At 38.2% G+C, this 12,530-nt stretch overlaps 1 protein-coding gene across 1 annotated transcript; it reads left to right on the top strand.

Moving 5' to 3' along the window:
* Positions 1-467: 467 nt before the first annotated feature.
* On the top strand, positions 468-9,867 carry LOC143736766 (uncharacterized). Its single transcript, XM_077227460.1, has 11 exons — positions 468-552; positions 1,156-1,194; positions 1,717-1,975; positions 2,056-2,201; positions 2,563-2,842; positions 2,962-3,107; positions 3,763-4,036; positions 4,143-4,282; positions 4,482-4,573; positions 9,423-9,519; positions 9,629-9,867. The coding sequence occupies exons 1-11, from the start codon at positions 516-518 to the stop codon at positions 9,655-9,657; spliced, it is 1,539 nt and encodes a 512-aa protein (XP_077083575.1). The 5' UTR covers positions 468-515; the 3' UTR covers positions 9,658-9,867.
* Positions 9,868-12,530: the final 2,663 nt, after the last annotated feature.

Here is a 12,530-nt window from a genome sequence, read left to right as displayed (position 1 = left end):
TATAATATCCAGGTTTCACTTTTTGAATGGAATTACTGAAATAAATCAACTTTTTGATGATATTCTAATTATATTACCAGCACCTGTATGTGCATATTGTCTGAAAATGAACATATGTACCAAATCTTTTGAAAATCCACCTCAAGGTGGCACTATAATAAGAAAATTTACATTTTAGCTTATAACTCCGTAACCATGTGTGACAGAATCTAAATTCTTGTTTAAATTCTAAATTTCCACACATACAACACATATATTTTGATCAAACCCAATGAAATATAGCTTGCTGCTATATTTTATTGTAATATATATTTTTTATTATTATTATTCAATTACTCCTGCACCTGATAGCCATTATATCCATTGAGGGATTCGTAATCCCGTAAAGACTTGTAAAGAAAGGAGGAGAGACAAGGTTGATCATGTGATGCAAATTTAAATGGCTCATCCTCTAAACGTATATAACTCACACACACTCTCCATCACTAAAGAAAGACAGACGCCTTTGATCAACCATGAAGCAGCTCTTCAAGTCCCTGTGGATCTTACTGGGTAAAGTAGACTACAACATACTTGCATCTGCTATTCTACTAGATTCACACTAATATTAACACTGTAATCTTCCACTTCGTTCAGTAATGTTTTCAACCAATGTTTCTAGTATAGTTTGCACTCATCTCGCTCTCTGCTGTGGATTTACTGCACATTTTCTTTCCAAGCATGTTACTTTTGTCATGGTTCAAAAGCATGTCTCTCAATGTATAGATTGTAAATTCACTTCATCACTGGATCTCTGGAGTGTTTTTTGTTACTTTGTTATTCTGATTCTGCTTTTCAAAACAAATCTTGAAATCGGTGATCATTTGTGTATGCAAATGATTTCTCCAGAAAGTCGTGATTCACAGGAGCGTCTTCTGGTCACACTTCAGATGACAGTATTTTGTATGCTGCAGATTATTGTTGATGTGTCAGTAGTTTCCTCCAGCTTGGCCATTAATACACAGATCACTGTTTTACAATGCCTTTATCATTCAGATGATGTGTGATTTATTAGTGACTATATTAAAGTGAATTATTTGGAGAAAAGTTTTACTTTAATTCACAGCGCTGCAGAACCTGGTTATGTGAACTCATTTGAATCTGTTTTTTACCCAGGGCTTTTATTGATTCAAGAAATGGTGAATGGAGCAGAAGGTAAGATCTCTCTGGTTTCAAATAGGTTTTAATCTTTATTCTATTATTTTTGTTTGAACTGCCAGATATAACAGTAATATGCCAGACATAATTTTAGTATGCTATTTGGATTTAGTTTTCAGGGGCTTTTTTTATCTTTTTCTCTTTTCTCTTATCTCTTTCTCTTATCTCTTTTTCTTCCCAAACCACATAAAACACCAGTATTTTTATATTTTCTGTTTTCACTCTAATTTGAAAGTTTTAGTAATTTTGTTGTTTTTGTAATATATATGTTTTACTATATATTTGTCTATAGTTTTTAAGTTTTAGTTATTGTATTACTTCTACTATGCAGTTGTTTATTTCTTTTCAAGTAATAATTTTTTTTAATGGTTTTAGTTTTAGTTAATGATGATAACCCCAGATAAGGATAATAGATAAAAACACTAAGGCGTTTTATTTCAATGAAATGCTTTTAAAGACCCGCTTTCCTAATGTTCAACAAGAATTAATTAAACTGTATTTTTACTGGTCTTCTTCCAGAGAACGTAGCATTAGGGCAAACATCCACCCATTCGTCCACATACGGGACCGGATATGCCGGATATGCAGTCGATGGTGTACGTGACAGCTTTTCCGACACTAACCCGGAGACTGACCCGTGGTGGAGAGTGGATCTGATGAAAGTGTACAGAGTGAACAGAGTAGCCATCACTAACAGACTGACCGACTATCATTATAGCAGGATAAACGGGGCAGTGATTCGTGTAGGGAACTTCCTGGACGTTTACAGCAACACCATGTGAGGCTTTCTTTGACTGTTTTGATTAATAAAGCTTCAGATGAACAGAAACTGATAACAGATTATCTCTCTGTCTGTAGATGTGCTGTAATTTCTGCTATTCCATCTGGAGCCATGGCCAACTACTCATGCGGTGGGATGGAGGGACGTTACGTGATTGTCCATATTCCTGGAAATCAGAAGATTATTAATCTTGCTGAGGTTGAAGTGTATGGGTATTTAGTAGGTAATGAATTGTTGTAGAACACTTTTCAATATACAGTATAATGCCATACAAAACTGAAAATTGTTACACTTTATTCACATCCTCCCAAACCAGTATGATGATATTCAAACTTTATTGGCATCTTACAGTCAGATTATTCAGATAAATGCATGTTTCCCTGTTGTGAGGAAGGTCAGTGTTTGTTTAATTCTAACTACAGGAAGTAGGAAAAATATTAACATAGGAAGTACAAAAAAATTTGTTGCGGAAATGACTCAATTCACTTCAAGTTGTTGTTCATCAATAATCCTGTAGTTCTCAAATCTCATTCACACAAGTGCATGTTCAAACTTTGAGTGTCAGAACTTTATTCTTTTCACAGGAAATCGGGCAGTAGATGGCGCCGCTACACAGTCGTCAACATCTGGGGACTGGTTTGCTGTAAAGGCCATTGATGGTAATCGAGGTCTCCAGCAGTTGTACACGGGATGCTCCTCAACCCTTAATGAGATTAACCCGTGGTGGAGGCTGGATCTGCGGGATGTTTACAGAGTTAGTAGAGTGGTCGTCACTAACAGACGAGACTGCTGTGCAGAACGAATAAACGGAGCGGAGATTCGCATCGGGAACTCTTTGCAGAACAACGGCAGCAACAATCCCATGTGAGACTCTTGAGGTTGAAAGAACATGAGAGTTTGTGTACAAATGAGAATGATTAATGTGGATGTGAAGATTATATGACAGTATCTTTATCTCCATCAGTTTCTCTCTCTGTCTGTAGATGTGCTGTTATTCCTGGTATTCCAGCAGGCGAGTCCTACAACTACTCCTGTAATGGGATGGACGGACGTTATGTGATTATTCATATTCCTGGAGATCAAAAGAGACTTAGTCTTTGTGAGGTTGAAGTCTACGGGTATTTGGCAGGTAATTCATTGTTGTAGAGAATTATTTTCAGTATATAATACCATATCAAGGGCGTAGATTTTGTTTGAAGTGTGAAGCATTTTAGCAGAATCCTGGCCTATTCTCCCTTGAGATATATTTTTTTTTTTGCTAAACGTTTTTTTGTGAAAGCGTACCCAGATAGCAACGTTGTGTCGGCCCAGATCCGGCCCACATCTGGCACATACCGCATGGAATGGTTGCGCTTGGGCGGACCGCTCCTGTTTGCCAGATCTGGGCCATAAGCAGGCCATAGCAATGCCACATGTCAACCAAGAGCAACAAAAAAAAAACAGAACTGGACCTTATCTGGGCCACAAAATCTGTATAATAAATATGGAGTCATCTCGATCAGATTTATTGTGCCAGTGTAAACTCAGCCTTTAAGAGCTGCAATAATATTAGTGCTTGTTCTCTGTTTCACAACCTTGCTAGAAGACACCCTTACTAATTTCCTGATTCGTAAAGACTTTGTCTTGCGTTAAATAAAGCAAAATCTGCCCTCTGAGTTAACAACTGATCCAATGCCTCTCAGAAATGACTCACTTTACCTCAAGTCATTGTTCACTAATAATCTTCCCTTCTGCGACAAACTTTGTGCATCAATGTAAATGTCTTGTTTTTATACATTTTCTAGAAAATCTGGCAGTAGCTGGAGTTGCTATACAGTCGTCAACATCTGGGGACAGGTTTGCTGAAAAGGCTGTTGATCGAGGTCTCCAGCAGTTGTACACGGGATGCTCCTCAACCCTTAATGAGACTAACCCGTGGTGGAGGCTGGATCTGCAACACATTTACAAAGTTAGTAGAGTGGTCGTCACTAACAGACGAGACTGCTGTGCAGAACAAATAAACGGAGCGGAGATTCGCATCGGGAACTCTTTGAAGAACAGCGGCAACAACAATCCCATGTGAGACTCTTGAGGTTGAAAGAACATGAGAGTTTGAGTACAAATGTGAATTTGAATATATGACAGTATCTTGATCTCCTTCATCTGTTTTTCTCTCTGTCTGTAGATGTGCTGTTATTCCTGCTATTCCAGCAGGAGGGTCCTACAACTATTCATGTGGTGGGATGGAGGGACGTTATGTGAATCTGATCATTCCTGGAGACATGAAGACACTCACTCTCTGTGAGGTGAAGGTCTATGGAGAAGGTACGTCACTCATATTGCTTTATAATATCAAATAATAATAATGTCTTCACATCGTCATATATTTTTGTCAACAAGACACAGTGAGGAACAGGGAAATGTTTTAATAAATGCCAATGTGTAAGTTCCAATATTTCTAATATTTCATTGTTAATTGAATTTGAAGTTTTATGTATTTACATGTATGACTGTGTTTGTTTAGTTCCCTGTTTAAAAAGGACATTTGTAAAAATGCAGTTTAACTCCAGCAATGATTTGACTGACCCTTCAATGAGAGAAAATGTTCTGAAACAGGTGAGAGAAAGAAACAAATTCAACCTTAATGATTACTGTGAGAAGCAGAAATATTGTATATTAGGCCAAATGGTTCTCAAGTCATTTACTTTTTGCTGCATTTTATAGTAAACATAAAAAGGTTATTTATTGGCATTGATTGTTCCATTAAGAACCTTTAACATTGATGGAATCTTTCCATTACTCAAAATGTTCTTTATAGAGGTAAACTGCTATAAAAGCTACTCTCAGTGCTGCGCTGACAGCGCTATGGGAAAACATCTTTGTTTGACCGGTTGTGAAGTATGTGTGGAAAACATGCCAAGATCATGGCTTTAAATAACCTCTGATGATGATATCATTAGAATGCACACTCGTGAAAGGCTATAAATAGACGTGAAACATGTAAACTTTCAGGTTTCTTTGTCTCCAGAGAACTGTATTGTGTGTGTGTGTGTGTGTGTGTGTGTGTGTCTGTGTGTGTGTGTGTGTGTGTGTGTGTGTGTGTGTGTGTGTGTGTGTGTGTGTGTGTGTGTGTGTGTGTGTGTGTGTGTGTGTGTGTGTGTGTGTGTGTGTGTGTGTGTGTGTGTGCTACACTTCTATCTGTCCCCTTTGTTTGGAGTTAGAGTTATAGCTGTAAGTGAGCAGAAATGTCTTAATGTGAAAAAAGAGAACATCTTGTGGCAAACAGTTAGGAGATGCTCGCCCCCATGCTCATGGCCCATCCGTGATTATGAAAATGCATGGCTCTGCTTTGAGTATTTGCATTTGAGCATGCTTTTTTTTTTTTTTTTATATCACGAGTCGATCCGGCTGAGGAAATGGTCCTTCCCTTTCTCTCGTTCTCTCTCCAGATCGCCACATCCTCCAGTCTGCTGCTAAAGACAGTGCTGCTTCAGAGCGGGCTGAGGACAGATTACGGGTCCGCTATATATAAATATATCCCTTTCTCTCTTGTTCAACTTGACCATTTTTAATTGTCTGGTTAATATATGGCTGCATTTAATTTTGGGGAATGAAATTATTTAAATAATCATCGGATTTGAGAAGTTAGATGATTTTATTAATATCTTGTCTGGCTGTTCTTTGGTTACATTTAATTCTGAGGAGTTAATGCCGCCTCCAAGTGCTCCTCTCGCGATAATAAAGTGCATGAGGAGTGACTCTATGTGGTCTCTCGTGCAGTGGCCAGATTACAGCTTGACTGGCCACAGGAGAAAGAGCAAGTGATAGAAGTTCACATTTCTGTCCGGTGGCAAGGGAGTGGAACCTCAGCGACGGTCTCTCGGATATTCGGTCGGGAAGCACCCTCTGATTGTCCGCCTCATCAATGGAGTGAGGCGGCTAAGGCCTCCCGTTAGAGCAAAGATCTCTCTGTGGGTCATGGCCATAGTCCTTGAGGAGCAAGTCGAGATCCCTTTTTGAGCCATTAGAGTCAGCGCCTGACAAGCTTCTGACTTCAGGATTATGGCAAGAGGCGCTCCCTTGCAAACAGTATGTGATGCGGCAGGCTGGTCCTCTCTCCAAACATTTATCAGATTTTGTAGTTTGGATGTTCATGTCACTCCAGGCTCACATGCCCTTGACTCGACATCCCATGCTCATATCTGAGGCCATTCTTGTGTTTGTGCCACACACTACACAACCTTGCGGGGTCCAGACACTCCCAGTGCAGCAGCGTTGGTATTCTCATTCCCATAGCGCTGTCAGCGCAGCATTAAGAGTAGCTTTTGATAGGTAACCTCTCGGGTTACTTGACTGTAACCCTGTTTCTGAAAAAGGGGGAACGAGATGCTGCGCTGCATTGCCGCACTCGCGTTCAAGACGTCTCTTCAGACAAACTGACCTGAAAGCGCAGATGTTTCACATCTATTTATAGCCTCTCATCAGCACGGGTTCTAGTGACGTCATCGTCAGAGGTTATTTAAAGCCAAGTTCTTGTTTGCCACACATACTTCAGAACCGGTAAAAAAAAAAAGTCCCATAGCGCTAACTCATGTCATTCCCGCTTTTTCAGAGAACAGGTTGCAGTCAAGACGTTCTTCAAATTAAGAAAAAAAAAATATTAAGAACGGTTTTCTGAAAGGTTCTTTGAGGAACCAAATATGGTTCTTCTATGGTATCGCTGCGAAATAAAACACCTTTTGGAACCTTAAGCCCGTGTGTCCACCAAAGCGTTTTTTCACGCACCTGGCGTAAAATTCTAATTGTTTTCAATGGGAGTGCCGCGTTTTTTAAACACCATGAGCGTAACGAGGCGCTGAGCGTGTTTTTAACACTCAAACGCTGAGCGCCCGGCGTTTTTTACTGGTCGCCGAGAGATAAAAAATGTTCAACTTTGGTTGAACTGTCACTTTTTACCCAGCCGTCCAATCACAGTAGAGGAGGGGCGGGACAAATATCACACCGACCAACTGTCACAACATTCTTTTTGTACAACAACGTCAACCAGCAGAGCTAACCGAACAAAATTGATGAAAAATAAATTTGTAGTATGAAAGAAATTATCTGCAAAATCAGTTACAACTAAACTGTGTAACTGTTCGGATATTCTGTATCATAGCAATGAATCGTCTCAACTGAAAAAACGCAGCGCTGCCAAAACGCTCTCAAGCGCCCACAGCTAGGCGTTTTCAGCAGAGCGTCTAGCGTTTTCAGCCGGCTAAAAACACTTTGGTGGACACAAGGCCTTGGTTTTTGAGTGTAGATTTATTTTGTGTTTTGAAAAATAATAATTTTGGTTAATTTACATAGAAACATTTTAAAACATTTTCAACTAATCTGTGTGTTGCTTGAAAGTTCAAATCCTGAACGACTTTACTCACATTATTGTATTGTTATATATTATGACCTTAAAGTAATGAAAGAAAGGCACTGCTTTATCTGCTCCCATGAAACTTTAATAAATTGCAACAAAAGGCTCTTCGTCAAGCAGTAAGAAGAATAAATATAAAGGGATTTTATATTCACATAGTAAATCCTCACACCTGATAAAAGACATCAGGCAATCAGCAAACTAACCAATTATGCAATAGGCAAAAAGAAGACATCAAATAATTATTGAACAGGAAGACATCTAAATATCTAATTCAGACAACCCAAGTTTTGGATGTGCGCATAGTACATCAAATTATTATATATTATGACCTGAATTTATTAAGAACAAGATCAGTTGGTGTTTTACTGCAATGCATTTGCACTTACAAAAAGAGAACTGGTTTAAATTAAAGCGGCTCTCTTGCTCCTCAAGCTCTAACATTGGGCAGACTTGAATTCTGGAAAAACAAAAAACAAAACAAAAAGACACTTAAAAAAACGTAAAATGCATGTGATCATTTTGTGATCATTGTGTGCTTTAGTTGGGCAGTTTAACTCTTGACTTTTTAACATTATTTTTTCTCTTGTTGCTGTACCTGTGTTTATGGCAAGAACTGCAAGAGAAATTGTGTTCAGATAATGTTGGCTGATAAAGATATGATCATCATGTAGTGTTTGATTCACTGATCATTTTCAGAGTCTATTCGCTGTTTAGATATCATGTTATTAATTGTACATTATTGATTGTAATAGTTCTGTGACTGTCCAGCAGTGTTTTAATCTGAGGGTTTTTACAGCAAAAAGTTTTAAAGATACACGCAGACATTAAAGAATCAGTGTATGAATCTCAATAACAGTGACATGCTTCATGCCGCAATGCTTTCTGGGTGCATCATACAAAACTAATCTATGGCTCCCAAAATGCATTGTGGCATTAAGCATGTCACCATTGTTGAGATTCATGTGCTGATTTTGAGTCTGAGTGAGTCTAAGGGCCCTTTCACACCTACCTTGTTTGGTCTGGACTTTCTGACTTTTCAGTTTGGTCCGAATCAAAATTACAGGTGTGAAACCTACCCCGGATCACGGTCCGGACCAAACAGATGAAATTTGGTCCGACGAAAAGAGGTAGTCTCGGTCCGGATCAAGCTGAACAAAGGTTTGTTTCGTTTCTAGTGTGAAAGCATTTCTGTATGGTTCGGACTTTCAGACCTTTTACAGGAAGTTCCGGTGGTTCCCGCATAGCCGAAAAAACAGAAGTTGGCAGGAAAAATGAGCCGTGGAGGCACATGGGGAGAGGAGGAGACCAGGTTTTAATTGAAGTATGGTCTGATGACATAATAATAATAATCGCATGATTGCTTGCAGTCTTCTCCTCCTTTCCTGCCGGCGACGATAAAATGTTCGCGGGACGAAAAAGTAACAATACAGTTGCAACGATATGCGTCTGTTCATTCATGTTGTCAAAGTTACCCGCCGAATTGACAACACGCTGACGTCAGACGCACGTCCGTTTACAAACCAATCAATGACGAGATGCAGCCCACATAGATGATGACGACAGGACGCAAGTATGTCACGTAAAGTTCTTTAGTGCGCTCGCATAATTGCAGTGTGAAACCAAACCAAAACTTTCTGAAAGTATAAAATTTATCAAAACGTGAACTTTGGTTCGGACCTTGGTGCGGACTTTCAGGTTTGAAAACGCCCTAATAGATGCTGAAGATACTTTAGTGGACAAGGCAATGTAATAAGTTTGCTGTTATTAATAGTACAGAATGATTGTGTATGAAAAGAATAGACTGACACCAGTGAAACAGACCACTAAATGATGATTTTATCTTTATCATCAAGTAAACAATATCATCTGATGTTGGAGCTTGACGTCAAACAATTGTTGTGTTTAGACGTCAACCCGACTTTCATTTTCAAACGAAATAGGAGTCCAGCGTCTTCCTGATGTCACATTGACATACTGTGCTTTTTAGGGAGGAAGGTTTGAGTCTATCATTACATTCTGATCTAATCAGTTTAGTATGAATGTTATTTTCAGTTGGGATCTGCTCTTGCTGATAGAGGATTCACAGATGTGACACTTCGATGGTCTCAAACTCCTAAACGGGTTATCCAGAAGGTGAACGATGCTAAACGTGAGTCTGTTCTCACAACTGTTCAATAACCTATGAAATAAGCTGCAGAAATGGAAATGATTATAAAATTATTGTAATGCGTAATGAGCAAAAATATTTCCATTTACAGGTCACTGTGAGAAAAGAAAATCCCCTTGAAATCAACACTGTCTTCGACTCACTAAATTCACATTCACATTGATCTGATTCTAAATACACAACTTTTAATTTCTTCATTATTATGTGTTTACAGTGTGAAGACTTTTTAAAAAAACCTGTAGTCAATAATTTTATCCCTTTAAACTCATCTTTTATCACCAAAATGATATATTTAAAAAAAAATCCTTAAATAAATGTATCATGCCTTAAGCTTGAATGTAACAACGTTGCCTCATTTCGTATGCGCGGTTCTATGAATATGCAAATGAGCCCCGCCTCCACTCACTCGCTCAGCTCAGAGATCCACTCGTTGACGATCACACGTTGATCTGATTGGTTACAAGGTAGTTTGTGACGTCAGAAACACCAGCGATTTCAAACCGTGTTTTTGAGACAGTCTTTAGCCGTATTCGCACAGGATTAGTATGACCTGGTGACTTCTAGTCATTTGTAATAATTGCGGATGTTGTCTGTGATCTTAATCCCGTGTGAATCGGCATCTCTGTAATTTGGCAGGTCGTATATAATTTTTTTCAATGTTTTTGTTTCCTGTGCGCTTTTTAATCCATCTCTCGTGAAGAATGGAGGCTGCGTTGGCGTGTTTTGATAGTAACTTGGGTGCTGGGTCATATCGCTATACCTACACCACAACTATACAACTGGTAGAAAGATAAAGCTGAAAATCCTCATCAGAGCGAAAACAAAAAGAGTGATTAGATGGAGATGACGTATAGCAGCGTGCGGTAAGGAGCATTCTTCTGTTTATGATCATACAGCTAGACCTATAACAACAAGACATTTCCAAGCAATAGCCTATTGACATCATATCCGGGAGATACGTCAGTAAATTTGAGTAAAATCACAGGCTTCGTTTATCACATGCGAATGCGCCACATGAAATTCAGATGTGGGGGGGTGATTTCTAAATCACACGAGGTTCCCAGATAATACTAATCCCGTGTGAATAGGGCTTTTGGTTCACTGCAGTTTTAATCAGAAAATACCCAGCAATGCTGTTGACTTATGAATTTACACATGGTTTGTCTTAAAGCATATTCAAAATACCACATAAACATCACATTAAAAGCTTGATATTCACAACAGGGGGACTTTAATCATTTCTGCTTCACTGTATCTGTTGATTCAAACCTTTAAGAACCAGAAAACATTGAATAATGTCAACATAAAGCATTAAAAATTATAGTAATACATATAATATAAATAAATTGTTGGTTACATTGAAACCCATAGTTGTAATAAAAAATAACATGACCTTTCTGTATATTCACTTTTGATATATCATTTAATTATTATTCATGGTTATTTTGATATTTTATTTGCCAGTTTATTGTAATATTTTCAGGGATAATCTAAGATTATTATGTTTGGATGATTGTTTCAGTTCCCTTTCGAAAGGTAACTCACACTGCGTACATCAGTCACAACATCGTGCAGAAATCAGAAACATGAGAAGGCGGTCTGAGGTTTTTTTCATGTATTTATTATTTATATTATTTATTATTTTACCAGGAAGGTCCCATTGAGATACAATATCTCTTCTACCAGGGAGTCCTGGTCAAGATAGGCAGCACAAACAAAAATACAAAGTAATACATGACACAACATAACTACCAAACAAGAGTACCCATATCTGAGAAGCAATATTAATCCTAATCAGCTGTTAAAACATTTACACCGTTCTATAAAAACAGACTTTAAAAGGGTTTTAAATGAAGCAAAAGATGGTAAATATTTCATATATGATATACCCTGAAGCTCATTCCATACATAAGGAGCGTATACATACGGTTTGCACTTCCATACATAAGGAGCGTATACATACGGTTTGCACTTCCATACATAAGGAGCGTATACATACGGTTTGCACTTCCATACATAAGGAGCGTATACATACGGTTTGCACTTCCATACATAAAGAGCGTATACATACGGTTTGCACTTCCATACATAAGGAGCGTATACATACGGTTTGCACTTCCATACATAAGGAGCGTATACATACGGTTTGCACTTCCATACATAAGGTTTGCACTTCGTATTTTCCCCACCGAATATCAGCCCATCAACGGCTCCGGTTTCTGTAACACACACCAGGGTTAGCTGATTTGAATTGTATTTGTTTGTCTGTGTTTTTGCAGCTGATTTGGAAGTCTGTCTGTTTAAACTTAAAGGCATTTGTACACAGCAGAAAACACCCTGAAAATCTGGATTTTCAGCATCATTACTCCAGTCTTCAGTCTCTCAGTGTTTTTACTGTTTCCAAACTTTTGAAGGGTTGCTTGTCACTTGATCTCTAGGATAGTATTTCTCAGTTTATTTTTTAGATCTACTTTACTAATCAAATCGTATGTTGAATAGATGCTCATTTGTGTATGTCAATAGTTTGACAGCCGACTTGATGTTAGTGTTTGTCAGGTAAGGCAAGTTTATTTATAGGCTATAGCACATTTAATACACTATGGCAATTCCAAGTGCTTTAAATAGAAAATAAGCACAATAAAAGCAAGGGAAATTAAAATAGTTATAAAGGGAATTAAAAGAGATAAATGATACAGTTATACAATGAATTAGAGTAAAATGAATTCAAGTAGTAAAAAGATTATACATAGAATAAACTTCTCATCTGGCAAAAAGACAGGTGTATTTTATTTTGCATATAGTTTACTCTTACACTGTGTCTGTGGTGTTTATTAGAAATACGTTACTCTGCCTAGATTTTTGCAAACCCTGAAATACTGAGACTTTCCTCCAGGTGTTTCCCTGCACTTTTCGGGTGAAACGTCCACTAGAGGCGCTAAGTGGCATCAATCTCAGTTCCAGATGTGTGTTTATTAAAGGTTATAAAAGCAACA

This window comes from Siphateles boraxobius, unplaced genomic scaffold, assembly GCF_051911475.1.
Source record: "Siphateles boraxobius isolate OS27281-9 unplaced genomic scaffold, OSU_SipBor_1 130, whole genome shotgun sequence".
Taxonomy (NCBI): domain Eukaryota; kingdom Metazoa; phylum Chordata; class Actinopteri; order Cypriniformes; family Leuciscidae; genus Siphateles; species Siphateles boraxobius.
Note: the sequence above shows the minus strand (reverse complement) of the source record. Positions and strands in the feature narration are given on the sequence as shown.